Here is a 22,116-nt window from a genome sequence, read left to right as displayed (position 1 = left end):
ACATTTAGATCATTGCAATGTAGTGGTCTAACGCCTTGTTTTTCTAATTGGTTACCATTAACTTAAAATGGTAAATAAAGTACTTAGGAAAACATCAGTAAGAATATTTTCTGACTTTTTTGTCTCTCCTTTTTTTCCTTTGTTCTTCAAGGCTGCACTCTTTTTCTGTACGAGTCAGACGGTCGTTCTGGGATCGACCATAACAGCGTTCCCAAGCATGCATTGTGGGTGGAGAACAGCATCGTCCAGGCCGTACCTGAACACCCCAAGAAAGACTTTGTCTTCTGCCTCAGCAACTCAGTGGGAGACGCTTTCCTCTTCCAGGTGAGAGAGACAGTGTGATTAAAATTATCCATTATCATGTAACAGTGCACCTTCTTGGAAAAACAAAGGGGGGAGGGAAGTATTTTACTCAAACATACAGTTAAGGCTGAAACAACAGTTGTATTTAAAATGTGGGTCCACACTTTCTTCAGTTATTTCATTATTTTTGGGGACTACATGAAGTGACAGATCACCATGAGAGACAGAGATGGATGGGAGTAAGAAGAGACCTAATTTATTTGTGTGTGTGTGACACACGAGTGCATGACATTTAGCCATGTGTGGGAGATAAGCCAGTACAGTGTAGAGTGTCCTTGTGTTTGTTTTATGTCTGACATGTTTAAAGGCCACACTGTCATATTGTGACAGTGATCCACCGCAGTGATCATGGTGTAATATTAAAATGTGGCCAATGTGTCTATTTATATGCAAAACATATAAATAGAAACATTGTCCACGGTGACGTTCAATCAATGAATGGGAAGATAAGTAATACGATGATGATGAGATTATTGTGACCGCCCTCTGCCAGAGGCTAATAATGGGACTCGTATTATTTTAGCTGTCAACTTCTTGATGTTTTCTTTTGTGAGTGTTCTTCAGAGATGTGACCGATTATTTCTCCCTTAATTCCTTTCCTGTCAGACGTCAGGCCAGACCGAACTGGAGAACTGGATCACGGCGATCCACTCTGCGTGCGCCGCAGCTCTGGCTCGGCAGCACCACAGGGAGGACACAGTGAGACTGCTGCGAACCGAGATCCGTAAACTGGAGCAGAAGATCGACATGGATGAAAAGATGAAGAAGATGGGAGACATGCAGCTGTCGACCGTCACTGACGCTAAGAAGAGGAAGACCATTTTGGAGCAGGTACGGAGCAGGGACAGAAGGAGGCAAAGGGGAGTTATGAGTCAGGAACTGTCAAAGTACTCAAATTAGATTCAAGCCTGTTTTCATGAAGTCATAACAGGCATGGTCAAAAACAGAGGAATCGTTATCAGTGTGAAAAAGCCTTCATATATGTTCATATTATAAATGAGTCATACTTTATGTCCATGTGATTCTGATATGAACCAGGCTTATGATCTCATGTGCTGAGTACCCAACTGAGTGCCTTTAACCTCCAGTTGAGTTGAGTGAAAACACCGAAGGCGCTTTACAGATGCACATCTTTGTAACTTCAAACTGTACTGATGCTCTCACACACTGAAATCTCGGCACTCAATCATCTTTACTGCATGCCGTCATCCAGACAAAATGTTCCGAAGGAGTACTTGCAACGACAGATGTGTTCAAATATTCCGACCGGTGTTCATTTATAAACACATTCAAGTGCAGCAGAATGCAGAATATTCATAACACATGTTGAAACACATGCAATGCATGCTATTAGTCGGCAGGTGAGCCTGAAATCTCTTGCTAATACTTCCTTATTTAATCGCTGTTTTGAAAGGAGTCACAGCTGGAATTTCAAAGCTCTTTTAGGATCTGATTTTTTTTCCCCTTTCAGTGGGAAAAAAGCAAGTCTGGAGTTGCTGATGAATGTTAAAGCAGCATGCATGTAAGCATAGCAAGGGAGCTTAAGAATGTGCCCTCAAACAATAGGGCTCCTTGTGGGAGTAAGCCTCTGTGTCTTTGTATGTGTGTGGCACATGGTTGATAGTCAATAAAAGAAAACAATATTACATAAAAAAGCATCAGGAAGTGGTTAATCTCAACCATGCAGAACACGTCCCATTTCTGAGAACCCACTAGGATTTTGATTGCCTACTATAAAGGCACATTAACTAAATTGTGGGATCAAAGAAATGAAGAAGCCTTAACCCGAGTGGCTGATTCCATCATTGAATTACTTTTTTCAAGATCATTATCTGGAACCAAATTAATCTACAAAATGAGTTCACATAAACAGACAGGCATGGGATCTAAATTTAATTAAAGACTTGAAAAAAGAGCAGTTGCATTAAGTCCCGTAACAAAAAGGTGAAGGTAGGAACTGGTGCAATTTAAACCTAGATTGTGTTTCATTGCATGTGTGTGTGTGTGTGTTCCCGTGTTCCACCTCCCACGGCCCACCCTGTGATACATTTCACATAGCACAGCAGGTCGGTGACTGGTGGGAGTTGTGTTGGTGAGTAATACCTCTCCACAGGGGCTTCAACACTCCTACATCTCACTCCTTCTAAAATGATCTAACAAAGGGTGATATGTTATGCATATTTTATTATTATTATTCAAAAGGTTCATCCTTGGCCAAATCGGGAGCAACTCCATGGATCAATCTGGATCTAAAGCTGGAGCTAAATTTGAAGCAAAGTTTGTTTATCTTGCATAATCACTAACCATCCCTTTCAACTCATCTTTCCCTCTGTTAGATCTTCTTGTGGGAGCAGAACTTGGAGCGGTTTCACATAGAGCTGTTTCGTTGCCGGTGCTACCTGGCCAGTCTGCAGGGTGGCGAGCCCCCCAATCCCAAACGCCTGCTGGGCTTTGCATCGCGTCCCACCAAGTTGGCCATGGGACGACTGGGCATCTTCTCTGTCTCTTCCTTCCATGCCCTGGTATGACAAATGTCCATGCACCCACTTACATTTATGAACACAGGTTTTTTTAGTACTCATGTGTGACTATTCAAACTGCCTCCCTCACTTACTGTAATTTGACCTAATCAGAGCTCCTTAATTCAAAACTCAAATGCTGTCCCACATGCCTCTACATGTTCCCATAAGCATTGCGTGAGAAGTTCCCTTCCGCTGACCTTCAATAACAGCCCAGCTTGCAGAGTGGGTGTGTTTATCTGGCTGTTAGAGTGAGCATCTTGTCACATACGCCCACTGAAAGAATTTCTGCTTGCCTGACAAATCTGCAGACTAAAGATACTGCATGTACCCTGTGGTTAAAACACATTCAAACTTATCTGTGAATTAGGAGCAAGCAGAACGGAAAAGGCTAAAGGTTGAACGTCCCTATTTTAGCTTTGCACAGTAGCTGCTATGTTGTTAGAAGTTAATATACTTGATAAGCAGCATAATGGATTTTCCTTTCATTCATATTGGCATTAGTTGTTTCTTTGGGTTATCTCTGAAGAAGTTTTGAAGCCTTAATAAATACGATTTCACCAGAAACAATCCACAGCAAAAGCTCACTACAACTGTTACATAATTGGTCTTTATTGAGCGTCTGCCTCACAGCTGCATTCCGTCTAATTGTAGATTTGACCCTGACTTTGTGAAGTAACTTTTTTAATTTTTATTTATTTTGTGGGAAATCAGTTTGAAAAAATGCTGTTCTCAGCTGAGAAAAAAAAGTTGAAAATCTAAATTCTAAATTTAACCTTCAATTGTTACCTGAATCTAAACTGTCCTTTAAAAACAAGTATAACTAAACACAACTGTCCTCACTATAGAGAATTGCTCCATGTAGGAAACTACTGTAGACGCACGCTTGCATTTATATATCTGCATACTGCATACTGTATTCACCACATACATTCAGATCATTCTCTTCACGAGCTGTAATATGTATTGCTCTAGCCTAAAGGTAAAAGCCAAGTAATTTGCTCAGAGCTAATAACCATGCTTGCGTTGTCACTTTGAGCACTCCAAGAATGTTCAGAATAAAGCTGTACAATAGATGGAACGATCTATACGCTGCTTTACGCGGCTGTGTGCGCCGTCAAATATCATCCAAGAAACAAAGAGCAGAGTGGAGAGAAAGAGGTGCAAATGATATCTCTATAGGCCAGTTTCATACAAGCAGGCTATCGGATACACTAAACATACGCACACACATTTACAACATCTGAGGTTCATCGTGTTTTTTTTGTGACTGGTAGATCAATACAAACTCTGTTAGTAAGCTGCCATCCCTGAGGCACTTTCCCACAAACTGGCTTAACACTCTCCTCTGTTGACCCCCCCCTTCCTTTCACTGCCTACACCCTCACTTTCTTTGTCTCCGTCTCTATTTAGTCCTTCTCCTTCTTCATATCTGCCATATTTTCTTCATCCTTTCCTCCTCTATGTCTCACACCGTCATCTTCTTTCCCTCTAAATTCATTATCGGATTATTTTTTCTCCCACATTTAAAATGTCCTTATTGCGTTAGTCAAATACTGCTATGAATTGGCACTATGTACTTTTCTCTATAAATGAACTAAATTACTTACTTAACAAAAACATTTAAATGAATCAATTCATATTGCCTTTAGTAAAAGATAACTGTCCTCTCTCTCAACTCTTGGCTGTTTTTCCTCTTTCACAAAAGGAACATCTCTAATGTTTTTGTTACTTTCTTCAGTAATTATTTTTACTCATCAGGGTTGTTATTCTATTGTCATAGAATAGGCAGTAAAAAGGCCTCTTGCACGGAGCTTATAGAAGAAGAGTCTTGAAGACAGTTTGACCTATTACATCTGAAGTGTGTGTGTGTCCTGAGCAGTGACTGGTGAGGAGACCAATAAGTACACGTCCACACAAGTACAGTATGTGCATAAATGACATACATGCGCGTCAAAGTATGCACTTGTGTACTACATAGTGAGTCAGATCTGCTCATAGCCCGGCCGTTCATGTGTGAATTAACCAAGAAATGCCTAAAGTGGCTTCTCTTTGAATGTGCAGTGGGTCACTGGAATATAAGTGGTTGAGTGTGTTCAGTGTAGGCCATTTTAAATATCATCAAGTCCAAGTAAAACCTTTATGTATTTAATTAAAACAATGTTGAAATAATAATTTGGTTAGACTCACTAACTAAGGTTCATAAACCGTTTGCATTGGATTCATGTTTTCTATAATATTCACAGGTGTCAGCCCGCACAGAAAGCAACATCAGGAGGCGGAACCAGGTCATGCCGAGAACCTTCAGTAAACGTCGTAGCCGTTTCTCATCCCTTTGGGGGCTGGACACCACCTCAAAGAGGAAGACCAAGGGACATCCTTCAATCAACCAGGTTACTATAGTGACACATCCATACTATAAGCTTGTGATTGACTTTATTTTTTAGTATTTGAAGTGGTAAACCATAAGATAGTAATAGATTGGAGGCACAGCCAAAAATAGGTTATGTTTTGAACTTTAACTAAATAATTAGATTTAGGTGATGCTCTATGTCAAATCAACAACATTGTATGTACAACACATGCAATACAATTCAACAAACAACTAAAACATAATGCAGGTTTGCAGGACGGATCAATGTTTCTAAGCAGTGTCTTCTAGTAGATGTAATAATTGCAATGTGTGTCATGCATTTGGATGCAGTTGCAATGTCCTGTTCTTTGTACGGTTGCAGGTCTTCGTTGATGGGATGGAGCCAGTGAGAAAGCCATTGGAGCTCATGTTTGAAGACTCTGCCAGTGAGAAATCTGTAAGAGCTCATCCATCTTTACTAGACTAAAGTGCCAATGTGACTCAAACTTCATATTAAGGACCATGACATTTTAGATGTGTGTTGTCTGTCCTATTTGGATCTCGGCCCAACTTGTCACCATTTCCATTTTGGTGACTGTTTCTGTCCATACAGTAATAATCTTCCTGAGGCTAAACACTAAGTTCCTCTTGCCTTCTCTAGTGTGGCATTCACTACAGGGAACCAGATCAAATGTAGCTGTGGGCCAAATCCATGTCATTGTTTGCCTCTCACATGAGCCAACATAAAAATCACTAGGGCATCTGATGAACCTTTGTACTTGTATAATGGATAACGGGGTTTCTTCAGACCCCGAGGCCAGCAACATTGCTGGATTTTCCACCTCTATTCACTTAACTGAGATCCTTTTGGTGCTCTTGCTCTTCATTTGGTCGGTCATCTGAGGGAAGCACAGAATCCCTCCATCCTTCTGCACCAATGGGCATTTCTTTGAGGTCATTTTCATGCTCCTGCTTTAATGTTTTCAGACATCCACTTCTCTCCTAGCTGAAGAGTGAAAGGAGACAGTTGCAGACTATAAAACCTTAAAAGCTGCAGAATTTCATCTTTCCTCAATGTTATCAGATGATTCTTGAGTTTATTTGTTGTAAATCAATAACCCTTTTCGTCTCCTACCGCTGTTTCTCCTCCTGCACCACTCATCAAATGATTTGTTTCACCAGACTTTGCAGGACCAACTTCTGTTTATGACTGATTTCTCTTTTTTTGTAACTAACCACTCTGCCAATAATGCCATTATTCTTCTGCTCTACCATCTTTTTGCATGTCAAACACCATTTATAGATCTGTGTTGACAGATTCCCGTTTCTTCTTGTCATTTGCTTCAGGCAATTCAAACTCTATCAACATCATTGGCTACGACTCAGGGGATATTTCTGTCTGCTAATCCCTCTGAGACAAATTTGATCCGATATGTTCTAATGATTAGCTTTCTGATGTTTTAACAAATTATGCAGAGATTTGCTGCCAAAGGACCTGGGCGCTTCACACCATCTGTGCTTTTTTTTATGTCTGTCATATTGACCACAATTTACAGACAGTTTCAAATAATCAAATCTTCACAGAGAAAAATAGATTATCCAATGCTACCATAGGAGTGTAGGTTTCCAGGAGTACCTTATCACAGGGGTGGGGAATGATACATTTAGATGAACTGTAAGGAAAAATGTCCAATTACCCATGGGCTGTGCAAGGACAAGCAAGCCAGCTCCATATTTTATGAGAACTGGTAGAAGGCAGCAGAGATGGGGGGAGGAGGAGGGAGCCTCTGTGTGAACTCAGTAGATGGAAGAAAACTCTCTAACACTCACCCACTCTGCTTGTGGAGGCCCCCAGTGGCTCCATGGGAGATTGATTTCCTTCCACCCACTCCCAGCTTCAGCTGGCAGGGTATGCGATGACAGTGAAGAAATGCAAAGGAAGTAACACGCTTCAGTTGGTCGTAGAGTAGTGCTGGAAGTGCTGCATCAGTAGAAATGAGAATCTCCAGTAAGATTACTGTCGTTCCAAATGTTCACATCTGATGGGCTTGTCCCAGATTTAATTCTCTGTTTATTCTAGGGAATCCCACTGATGGCAGAAAAAGGGAGTGAGAGAGATATATAGTTTAGTGTGCCGCCTAGGACCTACGCCCTCCAGCAGTAGCATCCTACATGGGCCAGGAGGGGAGCCAGATGGTGTCGAGCAGGGCTGGGGAGATCAGGGAGTTGGGGGGAGGTACTAGTTTGGGCCCCCGGTCTGTTGTCTGTCTGAGAAAATGTGTGTGTCTTTCTTTTATAACTGTGTGTCTGTAGTTTGTTTGTGCACATGAACATGTGTGTTACGCATACCAAAATGTGCTTTTGCATCCAGCATGTTTCTTTCTCTCACTGTCTCACTTTCACTCTAGCCAACACAGATTCACTCACGCAGATAGTTCATTTAAACAGGGACCACCGGGCCGTATTGTTAACAGTCAGCAGATTGTATGGGGTGAATGCAAGATGGGGAGGAGGGAGATGATGGAGTGATGTGCAGATAGAGGGGACGGGGCACCAGAAGGAGAGGTAATGATTAGTGTGAGGGGGGGTTGCAATAGAGGAATGAAAGAATAAACGAGTTTGTGGAATCTATTACTTGATAGGAGGAGATAAGGTATCAGTGACAGACAGTGTGAGGTCGAATAGATGAGACAAACAGGGGAGAGAGGCTGACATGGCTGCCAGATTGTCAGAGGTCAGACTGATGGGCTTAAAGGTCACAGACTCTGCTTTGAACAGAATGCACACACATATGTAACACATACCCACGCAGTGAGACAGTTGTATCAACAGGCTCTCATCAACTGAAATGATTACATTTTGATATTGGATCTCCTGCTGCTTTCAGACCACCGCCAGTGTCCACCACATTACTCAATCCAATCTATGCAAATCTGTGTTTGGACTAATGAGGAATTAGGAAGATTTTAGCAGTTGTAATTGTGAATAATAGAACATGTTTGTTCTCATTCTTTACTCAACAGAATCTCAATTAGAACTAAAAGGTTTTCACGATAGCATTGAATGTATGATAGGGTGCCCTCTGTTTTCAATGAGCACAAAGGCTACTCAAAGATGCATTAACTCTGAATGTGTGTGTATGTGTTACGTTTTCAGAAGGACAGAGAGGGCTCTGTGAAAAATCTTCCTCAACAAAACGTGGACAGCGACATTTGGGTTCCTGATTACCTGACTCCCTCCTGGGTGTGTCTGCCGAACAATCGGCCTGTCTTGGCCATCATACAGCCCGGTGAGACGGCGCTGGAAGTCCTGAGCACCGTCTGCAAGGTGAGCCATTGCTGATAGCGGTGCAAAAAGCAGTGCAAAAAGTGCACACTCTTCAATTTATGGCATATAAGAGTGATAATTATACTTTGCACATTGCTTTGTTGCACATCCGCACACACACACATAATGACACACATAAATGCGGTAACAAAACTGGTAATAATCAACAGCTGTTAGGCATGCAAATAATTCCGTTGAACAGATTTGTCAAACACATGCAACCTTGAGGAAAGAGTCTCATAAAATTGCACACAGCTCTGTTGATGGAAGTGTAGTTTACATAATGTTACATAAGTTGTGGTTGCATAATTACATTTTACCATTGTACAGCCTGTTGACAGCTGACATGGAAGTCAACTTAAAAAAAATCTTCTTGTCTTCTTGAATTCAAATCTGAAAAATTAATCTGAGAATGGCTGATGTGTGAGCCTGTCTCTGGTCCTTCTGGGAAGACAGAAACATGAACACTTTAAATGTCACTAGTGCACTTCCACTGACAGTTTCACACAGCGTTTCTTCAGTTTTCCTTGCTCTCCCTCTTCTGCCTAATTGGTCTCAGCCAGAGACACACTGGAATAATGATGCCTAATGATACGTTCCTCTTCCGGGTCTGTTGAAACTCATGGGTAAAGCTGATTGACGTGTGTGTGGACGTTTGTGTGCATGCATGCTAAAAACATGTCACAAGGAACTGGAGCATCTAATTCATGGCCCCTGTGTGTTGCATGCAGGCAGATTTATGGGGATTCTATACATGATTGGATACATGCATGTCTGTGTCCTTTTGCCAGGGGATGTCATGAGCTATATAGTGTGTTAATGATAAAGTTTGAGTTTAAAATATTATCCATGTGTTACATGTGAAGACAGGCTTGTCTTCAAATCGCAGGAAGAAAAAAACGCACAAATAATTTAAGAAATGATGTCTGTTATTTTTGGAAGAAGAATTAATACATGGTTTATTTTTCTTCATCGCCCTCCTGTCTTGTTCCCTCCAGACCCATAAAATAGACCCCTGCGGCCACTATCTGCGTTTGAAGATATGGATCGACAACCAAATGCTCTTTTATGTTCCCAAACTTGAAGAGGATATCTCTGATCTGGTGAGGAAACACACACTGAAGCACTGTGATAATAACTTGTGACGTCATGGAGGGAATATCCTGTTATTTCACCATATGTTAGATTAAAGTTTTTTTTGTATGACAGTCTGAGCTGAGACACAATGTCCTGTTTGAATTTTGGGTTTTTCAGCTTATTACTAATTCATTTTTGTTTCATTCCGGGAAGATCTGGGTGCAAGCTTGTGCATGTTTTATGACTTGGTTGACAGATTGTATTTGCAATGCCTACAAAATTCCCAGGATGCAAAAGAAGCACCATCGCATTTGCTATAAATTATGCAACATTTTTATTCAGAGTGTATTATGTGCACTATTATTCATATAAACAATCACTCTCATTGAAAAAGAGCTCACCTCTACATTATTCAGCCACTGTAAACCCCAAAATGAATTCTCTTTGCGACGATGCTTTGTAGGTGATACACTGATATCTCTCTCAAAGTAAAGTCATTGTATACCTCACTCTTTTTCCTCAAGAGGTCTTTTGTCTCCCTGCTTTGATCAGTGACTCATTTCACCCTCTTTCATCTTGCGTCCATTATATTACATTATTATTTCTCCACAGTGAAGTGAATTACACACGGCAGACTTCTGCCCCTGTCTGTTGCTTCATACACACAGCTGTGTCTATGCTCTCGCCCGCTGTGAGTTCAAGCCCTTGTCTGAGCACCCACTCACTTCTCAGACTTGACTTGAATTTTGACCCCACAACCTTCACATGAGATTGCTCCGTTAAGGACCCTGAATAATACATGAATCCATCCATTCTTTAATAAAAGCGATAACATGACCTTGACCTTCTCCATCCAACAACACTGCTATGCATCAATTTTTTGCCAATTAAATATAATTTTCTTGTGTTTGCAGATCTACAAAGAAATTGAGGTTTGCCCCAAAGCTACCAAGGTGATCCGGTTTGACAAAGCAGAGTCCTGCACCATTGGATTTGGTATGCTTGTCTCTGACAATACCCCTTTTTTAACCCTTTTTTGTTATACTATCACATTCAGTATCTAATTGATGTCTTAATACAGTGTTTTTCAACCTTTTTTGAGCCGCGGCACATTTTCTACAATAAAAAAATCCCGCGGCACATCAACAACCCAAAAAGTTACAGAATGTCACAGTATTCAGTGTTTCCCCTAGGTTTACAGCTTTAGGGAGAGGGGGGGGGGGGGGAGCGACTGACGGACATACTACATCGTGGCACCTCACAGTACTACAAAGTAATACTTCACAGTACTAGTGACTCCATCTGTGCTTTTATAAATAATAGAACATTGAAATCACTTTCAATTAAACCAGATTGCTCCATCAGACAAAAACAAATGTGTTATCACTTTGTTAGAAAAATGAAAATAAAGTTATACCCGTGCAAAAAATAACTAATATTTAGTTACAACTAAATAGCTTATTGTGGAAAACAACAAGCTATTTTTTTGCAAAACAGAATGAGTGCAGATGTGTGAGCATAACGTTGCATCATTAATAGTGGCTGCAGTGAGCTGCTTTCCTCTACAACTCTTTTTAAAACGAGGTAGATTTGATACAGCCGTTCTCAATTCATTCTCCATGTTGAGCGACGCAACAGCAGAAAAGACAACCTCACGGAGATCTCATAAAGATCGGCTTTTGGCGAAATGACAAGAATCGGCTAGTCGTACATGCGCATGTGACCTATTAACGGCGTACGGTAAAATCAGCATTTCCTCTTGCGCCCCACCTGTAATACGCCCCAGTTTGATAAATACTGACTTAAAGGAAACATAGTGTTCATTTATTTTAATGATGACCACAAAGTGAGCAGGCTTTGTCACTTGAGTGTGTTTTTCGGGCTTTTGGAAGAATATTTCCAGAGCCTCAGAAACGTCAGAAACGTCATTGATGGAGCGCCAGGCTGCAGCCTGTTGGATGTTTGTCTTGACCTACAAATACCTTAACTGTTGGGCTTTAAACATGAGAGCTCATAGCTTAAAATAGTGATAGCTTAAAGCAGCAAATCCCATTGTGAAAAGCACGCAACATATTTTTCGTCGCTCTCTTTGTCCACTGTGTGCTCTCCTGTGTGCATCGCATCGGGGCGGAAAGAGTTGTAGACGCGACCCACAAATTACAAGCTGTCGTGTACGATCAATAACATACGGCCCTTTAGTTTGTTTAATAGCAGAACAAGGTGCAGACCTGTTCTATAGGAAACGACTAGGCCAGCCACTATATTGCAGGCTCAGACGCTCAACAATGGAAAATTATTTGCAGCAGCTAAATAATATTTTTTTGGACCAATTAAGTGAAATTGGAAATTTTCTCACGGCACACCTGACGATCTGTCACGGCACACTGGTGTGCCGCGGCACAGTGGTTGACAATCACTGTCTTAATAGACTTCATTGAGTCATGCTCTGTTAGTGACTAAAGGGGGCAGACCCAGTATGAGTGTGTTTTGTCTTAAATGTATCTAATGTTAATAGTTATGAGTCAGCAGTGCACACTGTCAAATTGAGATTTATTCAAAGAAGAGAAAAGGAATGAATGGCTGAATCTCTCTCTGTATCGTATTCTCTATGTCTACAGGGTTTTCTGTGGCAGTTCTAGATGAGGAGGGGATGCAACAGCTCCATATTACCGAAGTGAAAGCAGAGGGACTAGCCTTGGCTAAAGGTACATATTCCTTTTTAATTAATAAACAAATATGAAGTTTGTATTGGTTGGTACGTGTAGTGTACCGAGAGTTTATACCAAGACCAAGAAGACAAAACAAACAAAACAAATCCAGACTATTACCATAGTTTAATTAATATAATTAATGTGCCATTGTTGTATATTGAACAATGTCATTTTAGGGGTACTGCCTAATCTCATTGGTCTAATTGTGCTAATGAAAATGATCAATATATTATCATAATATTAATTTATGTATTTATATGAAGGCTTATTAAACTATTTGGGTGAGTGATACTGGCTATATTGTTGGGACTTGTGAGGATTCTGACTGTAAAACGAGTTGATTTACATTGAACTTTGACTTTATTGTCATGACAATGACAGCACTAAGCTATCCAATGTAAAATCCTTAAAGTTGATTTACTGTTCGTTTTAACTATTCTATATAAAAATAAAATAAATGAATAAATACAAAATATTTCTGCAGGATTATCCTCTGGGCTATATATAGAATGCTTCAACATCACTACTTTCTACCGCATAAGAATCGTTTTCAAGCATACTCACCTCAACCCAACAGTGCTGACCAATACTTAAAGTATAGTCTCCAAAAGGGTGCATATGTTTCTGCTCACAACACACGTCCGTATTACAACAATTGTTAACAATAGTAATAACATATAAAACATACTTTTACTTTTTAAATTGCTTAATTTTTAAGAAATTACAGATGTTTTCTACTGCTGTCCGTTGGCATCATGGTAACATGGATTTCAGGCCAGCCAATCAGCTCCCATCCTCAAACTTTATTTCAAACTAATTTGTCATCTATTATTAAATAGTGCTTCATCAATCACTATAATTATCGCTTTAATTAATTAAATGTAGGCTACACATGAAAAGAAAATTAAGTTGGGCAATAACTTAATGAGAGAAAAATTTGATCTGCTGGTTCTATGACCTCAGTATTTGTCCCCAAATGCACGTGTCAAAGCTTGTTAAAGCCCAACGAGTTTCATTCTATAGTCATTTAAAATGGTCAATACACTATAGTTAATAAACAGGTTCTGGGTTTCATTAAACAACTTTTAATGAACAAACTACATTTTTAATAACATCAACTTGTGGTGGAAGAAGTATTCAAATCCTTTAAGATAAAGTATTAATATCACATAAAACCTTACAAGAAAAGTCCCTCATTAGTAGATATGTGACTTCAGTAAAAAGTATAATGAGGGTCGGGAGGTGTTCAGTATTAAACGTAAAGTTGCATACAAAAACGTATAACTCTTTATATGTCTTCTGTGCAACTATTTCGTTAGCCCATTTACTCAAGTACTTTACTTCAGTACAATTTTGAGATACTTGTTCTTTACTTGAGTCTTTTCTTTTCATGCCATTTCTTTTATCTACCCACATTTCCAAGGGAAATATTTGCATAGAAGACATTTGAACCGAACGGCAAATAAATTATACTTCATGCACAGGCCGTATATATCATTGCACACTCAACACCCAAACACCTGACGTGAGAAACATCTAATTCCACATGAGAGCTTATCAGTGCAGCTTTGTGTGAATGCATCGCGTCAGCTACTGAGCCAACAAAGCTACATATTTTTTGTATAAGAGAGGCTTGGTGGTTTAAGACAGAGTGAAGAAGAGATAAAGACAAATAACACCTTTTCTAGAAAGCTGTTGGCTTGCCGGAAAAGGAAAGAGGGGGAAGCTACACAAGCATTACTCTGATGCTTTTTTGTTTTGTTTAAATGATATGGATCAACATTTTGGCACATCTTGACCTTTTCAGGATTTACAAGGCAATCAACATCAACTTAGAAATGGAGCCCAAAGCGAGTTCATTCACAGCCAAGAAAGGCCTCCAATGTCAGTATGTCAACATGATCTGAACCAGCAACTACAAAGTAGAAAAACATCTGTGTGCATCAATACGTCTAAAAAGAGTTGATACATCTGTCCCATACACTATATTTGTCAGTCTGACGATTACTGTCTTTCATCCTGAAAAAGCATGATGTGCCAAAATCTTGATCGATGAAATAAAAAATAAAAAAGATTCCATAGGAGCTATGAATCTGTGGCTTTTTTCTCCTTCATGAGAGCAAAGATGCAAATCAAGATTCCTTTGTCTGCCTCTGACGGTTGTTTGAACAGCCGGGTCTCGACATCAACCCCCATCTGATAATCCCCATTTTTTAACAGAGCCAGAGAGACCTAATAGGTTTGAGAAACACACGGCCGCTCTGTAGATACAACACTAATGTATAGAAAATAACATGCCCCACTATTGTGCCCCAGGGTCAGACCAAGGTTACTCAAGTGTGAGATTGTGTCCTCCAGTGTATTACCAATCTAAAAAGCTGCTAGTTTAGCAGGCTGCCAGCAGCCAGAGGATACAGCTGCTCTGACTCTCCACCTCTAAAGGCGATAGAGCAAAGAGGAAGCTTGTGGCATCCAGACAACACAATGCATCTTTTTTGTAAGATTACACCACATTTTGCTGAATCACAGAATAAAGTATGTCAGGCACAACATCAGTAGGTCCATGTGTACGCTGGGATTAGCCTGTGTGTGCGTGCATGCATTTTATGAGTAGTGAGGAGAATGAATGGGGGGGTGGACACAATCACGCTTCAATTTCTGCAGGGTATACGCAGAAACCAGGCCATCTCTGGACAAGGAGCCCCAAAGGGTCCTCTCTCTCTCTCTCTCTCGCTCTTTCTAATTGTTGCTCCCCCTCCCCCTCCAGAAGCACACGGAGACATGTCCATACAACATACACAGCCAAGTACACGTACACACTCAGCAGTATATGGCCAGAGGGGTTATCTCTCTCTCTCTCTCTCTCTCTCTCTGTCCAATAAAGACTCTGCTACAGCTGACATTTCACATCCCAGACAACTAGGTCATAACTTAGGGCTAAATGTGTGGTGCTTTGTGTGTCTATATATGTAATTGTGTGTGTGTGTGTGTGTGCGCTTGCATGTGTCTGTAGCATTTAGCGCATTACAGAAGCCATAGCAAAGAATGCCTTCTGTTTCTAGAACAGTAGACAATAAAAAATAAGACTTAGGAAAAGATAGCAAGCAAACATGTGCTGATGTGTGACTGCGTCAACAGAAGCAAAAGCCCCTTTGTCTTACTTAACTCTGCAGTGAGGGCAGGGGAGATTGCTGTCAGATCTACTAAACAGCTGTCACAACCAATCAGGTTTATTGGGGGAGGTTGTCTGCTAATTGGTCGCCTGATTGAATGCTAATTCTCAATTAGTAGAGCCTGGAACAGGTGGTTGAGTAGAGGGACAAGAGAGAAAGCCTCAAACTGAGGCTGTGATGCAGTGACGTCCTAAAAATCCTTTTCATATATAGTACCACATAGATGATTTACATGATGGCAGGACAGAAATAGACAGGCATTGCATCCTCCTTCTTAAAGCCATCCAGTCTTGTTAGATCAGCATTTGCCTGAGGCGAATAAGAGAGGGATGCATTTTTTATGTATTGGAGGACATTAGAGTCCCAACATGTCTGATTAGCCCCAGAGCTGCTGTTGAGGAGTATGGCACTAAAGTTTTGCTTGTGTAGATCATTTGTACGCATTAGCACACTGGAAGTGATGGCCCACAGGAAAGCTATTGTGTTGGATGGTGCTTTGTTGTGGCAATTCACTCACTGTGTGTTGCTTTTATTACTGTCAGCCTTTTATCTTGTTGTTTATGTTGTTGTTTTATGTCTCCAAATGTGGGCCACTTTGAAGGATGTAATTGCTGGGTTTTGTATAACTAGATTGTATCACTTAGTTTTGCTCTTTCATTCTCTACCAGGTTTGAAAGCAGGCGATGAGATTCTGTTGCTAAATGGTAAACCTGCGTCTGCCCTCCAAATGGATGATATGAGGGCTGCGTTTGTAAACCAAGCGCTGACCTTGAGTGTCAGCACTTTGCCCCAGCTGGACCCTCGTGTGCTGTGCTCCCTTCCACCACGGCGGTCCGATGGGGAGCAGGACCCGGCCACAGACATCTTCTCCCAGAGCCAAGGTGAGAGTCATGTTCCACACAAACACAGTTGTGGAGACATGGGTCAAGTTCTTTTCATTATTTGTCTTTTGAATTTTCATTAGATGCTGTACACATCATCAACAGTGTCCTCTAGTGACCAATATAAGGCTTTTTTATTTTTATTATAACTTAAGCTTATTGAGGGCCCTCAAATCAGGTAAAAGTGGAATGGTCAAGAGTAGAAACTTGACATGCAGCTTTAACACAGGAGCTGACCTTTTGGTGTCGCAGGTGTCAATCTTCTTAAACTGTTCATGTTGTTCTATAACAGGTGTTTCTGTTCGAGTTCAAATAAGATCAGGGTTATCAAATCTAATGGCTATTATATCTGTAGCTTGACAGCATGTTAGAAAGAGACAAAATAAAACGATCCTTTTAGATAACGCAATTTTTAATTACAGTGCTCATTTTTGTTTTCTTTTTTAGTTTAAATTCTCGTCTTTTGTCTTGTACCATTTATAGATCCCTCCAAACCCCTAACTTTGTGTTGTAAAAAAAGTATGCAGATGGTGTTTTTTTTTATTTTATTTTAAGCAGAGGGTGAATAGGGCGATCTGCTAATTATGCTGTCTGAGAACCAACCTGCAGGCAGCCGCCAGCTTTCCTCTGCCCTGCTCTTTTCATCCGTGCAAGGGCACCATTTGTATTCCTTTTATAAATCAGGGGCTTGCAGTGCACAGGCTGGCAAACTGGCGTTGTTTACAGGGACTCAGAGCACTATGAATATTAATAAGAATCCTTCAGCAGTGTGGACCTGTCATTGTGTAGGATATGCCATACGCAAAGGGTCAGACAGAGAAAAAATACACTTCAGCAGCCAGATGGAGGTTATCGATGATATCATGCAGCAGAGGTGTGTGCACAAGAGGCTGTGGATGGAATAATAGATGACACGGTCATATCATAACATGAAACAATAAGGGTTATGGGGATGTTTTTATTGCCATCAATATAATTGTAATTTAGGGAAGCCAAATTACAGGGTAGTTTTTCATAACACAAGTGTACTGTGCACATATCTAGAAGGATACCCGAACACTTAAATAGTATGTTAATTGTACAAAAATAGGGAGATTGTCCTAATATTTGGGTACACACAGCATATATGTAAAATTTGCCTTTTGTCTCTGTCTGCAGAGGACATCCTGGATGAGGTGTCGGGGTTGACAGTGGAGAGCCCAGAGGAGAGTTTGGAGGAAGGACCTCGGCTGACCCTGCAGAGTCCAAGAGGTCCTCAGCAAGACAAAACATGCATGGGGACTGGACAAAAGGTAGAATACGACATGCAAAGACACAACTTTGATATGTATACACACTACGACAAACTGACTCATACATGCAACCCAGCAGCGGACTTAATAGAGTAGTTTGACACAGTATCAAACACTGTGTGTGTGTGTGTGTGTGTGTGTGTGTGTGTGTGTGTGTGTGTGTGTGTGTGTGTGTGTGTGTGTGTGTGTGTGTGTGTGTGTGTGTGTGTGTGTGTGTGTGTGTGTGTGTGTGTGTGTGTGTGTGTGTGTGTGTGTGTGTGTGTGTGTTCGTCCAGTGGATGAATGCTGGTGTTTGAAGTGGCTGATCAGCTGCATTATTGTGCTGCCGTTTTTCAGCTTGCAGTGTGGCTAATTCCTTCCTGTTTCGGTTCTCAGATCTGTCATTACAGAACAAGAAAACGCTGATATCACTGACCAACAATCTAGCACATTCTGGATGTACGTTTGAACAAATTCGGAGTGTTTATGATTATGTAAAAACTCTGGCAGGTCTTATCCTAAATATTTCTTCATCCGTGTCAGATGTTTTTTTGTGCGTAGCATGTAGCGAGAATACTTGAAGACGTTCAGAGGCTTTTTCTTATGTGATACTTGTGACCTTTTACACGAAGACTGTTTTTCAACTGAACGATCTGACACAAGAAACACAAGTGAGTAAGAGGTCTGAAACGCACGCACAGACATAGTTCACACACTCATAACTGCTTTGAAGTTGCTTTGTCGTAAATCTAACTTGATGATTCATGCAGTTCATTTGTAAATGATGTTGACACCTACAGTATACTGAAACCGTTATCATATTCTTACATGAATAACATATTTGTTTTTATACAGAGCTGACAACATATTGCATGACTACTTTGTGGTGTGTTGAATAGCTAGTGTGTCAGTCCCAGCACATGAACAGATGTGTGCACTGGGTGTGTGTGAGTGTGTGTGCTCTGGAGCACAGAGATGAGGACAGACAGGTGAGTAAAAAAATGAGTGAACGGCATCACTGTCTAATTAAGATTATGTCGGGTCTGATCAGGGTCGGCGCAGTGATTGCTGGGACACGCCGTGTGCCAGACGGTCTCCCTTGGATACGGTTGTCACTTCCATTACCATGGCCATGTCTGATAACCAGTAACCACCGGAAACCTTTTTTTTTTTTTTACCTCTGTCGATGGCCCAGACGTGGACAAAAGAGGCGAAGGAAGGGACAGCGCTGCGTTCTGTCTTGGATATGTGTCAGTGAGCTTCAGTCTCGAGGGTGAACTAATGGGTGAGGTCAGAGCCGGCTCCCGTCCTGTTGGACAGTAGTGGTTCTGTGACTCCAATGTGCCATTATTCGTTTCAAGCGAAGATGAGAGAAATAGGACAGATAGGGTTGCCGGGATGGCGGAACAAAAGACGAGGGGCTTTAAGTCTCATTTGGTGCACTTAATGCGGGAAAAACATCCAGCAATTCTAAACCTGTTGAACTTTACAACGGTGTGAACCTCCGGACAGCTTCTAATTAACATTTAAAGGATTTTGCTATTCTCAGCTCAGTGTTTCATGCAAGAAGAAATCCATTTAAATCTATTCTAACAAGTGAAACACTTGAAGACACAAAATGCAGCATGTAATCTTTAAAGAAAACCTTTTTGGAAAGTGTGCAGTTTAATCATTTTAATGTTTTGAAGATTATTATGCAATGTCATTGGTGTTAGAGAAGCTGTATGTTGTGTGTGTGTGTATATAGTTAACGGAACTCCTTGTAGCAGCTTAGTCTCATTAAACAAGGTCACATTTGTATATGCATAAAACAGTCAAGTTGTTAGTCAGCAAAAATGAGTACAAACTATTGGTGGAGTTCATCAACCAATAGGTTGATTCATAATGACCCTAGATCCCTCGTGTGAAACAATGTCTCTTATGGAGACACAATAAGGCTTGAGACTAGGATATTGTTTACCCATGTCTATAATATGTTGTCCCTTGGTGTTCAATGCTTAGTTGTGTGCTTCTTAGTTTATTATCAGATTTTGTTCCACATAAAAATAGAAAAAAAGCCCTGCAAGGCAAAACGTTACATCAAAGCAGTGCAATAGTATTAACAACGCTCTGGAAATCTCTGATCTTCACCTCACCTTTCAGTGTCTCCTTCTCCAGTCTTAACGTATGCTGTCTTGTATCTCTCCTAATTTTCATCTAGGTCTGTTTTGGCCTTATTTATCATCCTTTCGCTCTACCCTTTTTCCTTGGCTACTTGATCTATTGTCATATTTTGTATCCCTACAATTGAGTACAACAATGTGACCATGTCCTTTGTCAGACATGACAGCTCAGTGTTTTCCCCTTTGTTGTCCTTTCTGATTATCCTGTCTCATTATTTTTGTTTTTAACGTTCTTTCTCTTCGCCTGTCCTCCTAGTTTCCTTGTGACTTCCTGTCCTTGTTTACCCTCCTCCTCCTCACTAACACCCTGCTGCTCCTTAACATAAACAGTATGAGGCTGCTGTTGGCTCTCAAACTGCCAGCTCCCTAGCTTTCCCGTCGACAGTGGGCCCTGACCGGAACCTGACGCACTTGGATGCTAACTCTTGTTATGTAAACTTGCCACAGACTCCCTGGGAACTTTAAAAAAAACATGTTATTGATCTTTTTTAAATTTGGGTTGCCTTTTTTTGCCATGATTTTGTTTCCACACTCTGCTCTTTGGAAAGCTTCCAAAGTGCTGAAGATTGCGTCTCACCTCATTTCACCCACCGCCTGCAGTCACATGGCGGCAAGATTGAGGAAAAGGAGGCAAAATGGGACAATTTTAATTATCCCCACATTCTAATTACTTCATTCTCCACAGTGTTTCACATCATTTAGTGGAGATAAATGAGTGTCTGGCTAGCCGGAGGAAACGGGGAGGTTCATTATTTTAGATAAAGCACAGAACCACTTCCTCAATATGAAAAACCAACTGGAGAATAAAACGGTGATTGCTTGCGATAATAGAGATGGCGGTGATTGTCGTGTTCTCCAAGGTGTAGTCAACCTCACTGACAAGTGCTGGTTATAATTTACAAACCTCTATCAGTTTGGCTTGGGGGGTATTTGAAATGGGAAATGCATTATTCATTGTGTGAAGGGTGGAGGGGACAGTTTCAATCAAGATTTGTTTTGATTAACTCCTGATGGTATAATTCAGGTTAATTAGCTGCTTGCAGGCAGTGCATTTGTTTGATGTAGTTACTGAATCCTAATAATACATACATGTTGTACATCTTTAGCTTTTAAAATCTGTATTTTTAATCGTCCCTCAACCTGCTTCTTCTTACTGCCCTCTAATCAGGCCTAACGACTTTGTCCAAGTTGTTGGTGTCATCTCAAAGTCTTCCACTAGAGGGAGCACGGTACCAATTCATGAAGACTGCGAGACAACAATAATGTTTCTAACACAAAGCATGCAACCAAAAAGATCTCGTTAAAAATAAATCAAGTATGATTAACAATATTGATTGGAATATTTCAGTATTCAGCCACCTATAAGTGTGCGTAATATGATCTCCAATTTAGATCGAAAGCAAAACTGCATTTTCTTATGCTTTGTTATTAATGCCGAATAGTGAATACTGTTTCAAGGAAAATGCCTTAACTTGACACTCCTCAACCTTATAACGTCCCAAAGTTTGCGAGGAAGCTGGCAGAACGGCCTCAAAGTCTAAATGTTCATGCATTTGTGAAGACTCGTGCCATAACATCCTTTTGCTTCAGATTAAATGATTAAAGTCTCTGTCATGACGTATATCCTATCATTCCTCATAGGGATTTATGGATTTGCATGTTTCTCTGATTTCAAATGAAACTGAACTTCAAGACTCTTTTCTCTCCCCTCCCCCATTTCTATGTTCGCTGACATTGACAAGTACATGCCTGCTCAAGTATGAGTACATGCCATCCAAATGTATATTTACTTGTACATGTGTATAATACTGCATGCCAAGATTCAATACACCAAGTGTGTGTATATAAGTGTGTGTCATGTGTTTTTGTATGCCAGGTTATGTGGATAGGTTTAATCTCTGTTTATCCTGGCTCTCACTCTTCGTGGTTTCAGCCGATGGCTGTGAGAACAGGTTTGTGCTTGCCTCCACGCTCCTCCCTCACGCTGTACTTCTGTCTCTCTCTGTGTGATGAAGGGCGAGTCTGGGACCTAGTACATTTTGTAAAAGGGTAAAAAATCATCTCTGTTGGAAATTATGTGTTGGACTGACAATAGAAAAGGTATTGCTGCCAGTGGTTTTATTTGTTTACTTGCTGCCTGCCTCTAGTTGTTTTGTTCATATATTCGGTTAAGCTGTTGTCTTTTTCACATGTCTGAGGTCATCGCTTTGTGTATTGCATGTGTAGAACTGTGTGTGAGCACACATATGCTCATTTGCTGGTGACTGACAAAAAACACG

At 40.7% G+C, this 22,116-nt stretch overlaps 1 protein-coding gene across 1 annotated transcript in view; it reads left to right on the top strand.

Annotated features, from left to right (window-relative positions):
- LOC306753141 (rho guanine nucleotide exchange factor TIAM1-like) overlaps window positions 1–22,116 on the top strand; it is a 39,366-nt gene that overhangs the window by 5,695 nt on the left and 11,555 nt on the right. The window contains exons 6-16 of the mRNA XM_079236991.1: window positions 152–324; window positions 970–1,194; window positions 2,700–2,885; window positions 5,129–5,275; window positions 5,618–5,692; window positions 8,392–8,562; window positions 9,561–9,665; window positions 10,554–10,635; window positions 12,258–12,344; window positions 16,192–16,404; window positions 17,563–17,696. Coding sequence (XP_079093117.1) covers window positions 152–324; window positions 970–1,194; window positions 2,700–2,885; window positions 5,129–5,275; window positions 5,618–5,692; window positions 8,392–8,562; window positions 9,561–9,665; window positions 10,554–10,635; window positions 12,258–12,344; window positions 16,192–16,404; window positions 17,563–17,696 — 1,598 coding nt within the window. The remainder of the gene's footprint in view (window positions 1–151; window positions 325–969; window positions 1,195–2,699; window positions 2,886–5,128; window positions 5,276–5,617; window positions 5,693–8,391; window positions 8,563–9,560; window positions 9,666–10,553; window positions 10,636–12,257; window positions 12,345–16,191; window positions 16,405–17,562; window positions 17,697–22,116) is intronic.

Source organism: Taurulus bubalis, assembly GCF_910589615.1.
Source record: "Taurulus bubalis genome assembly, chromosome: 2".
NCBI lineage: Eukaryota > Metazoa > Chordata > Actinopteri > Perciformes > Cottidae > Taurulus > Taurulus bubalis.
The sequence above is the reverse complement of the archived record's forward strand: the minus strand, read 5'-3'. Positions and strand labels throughout refer to the sequence as shown.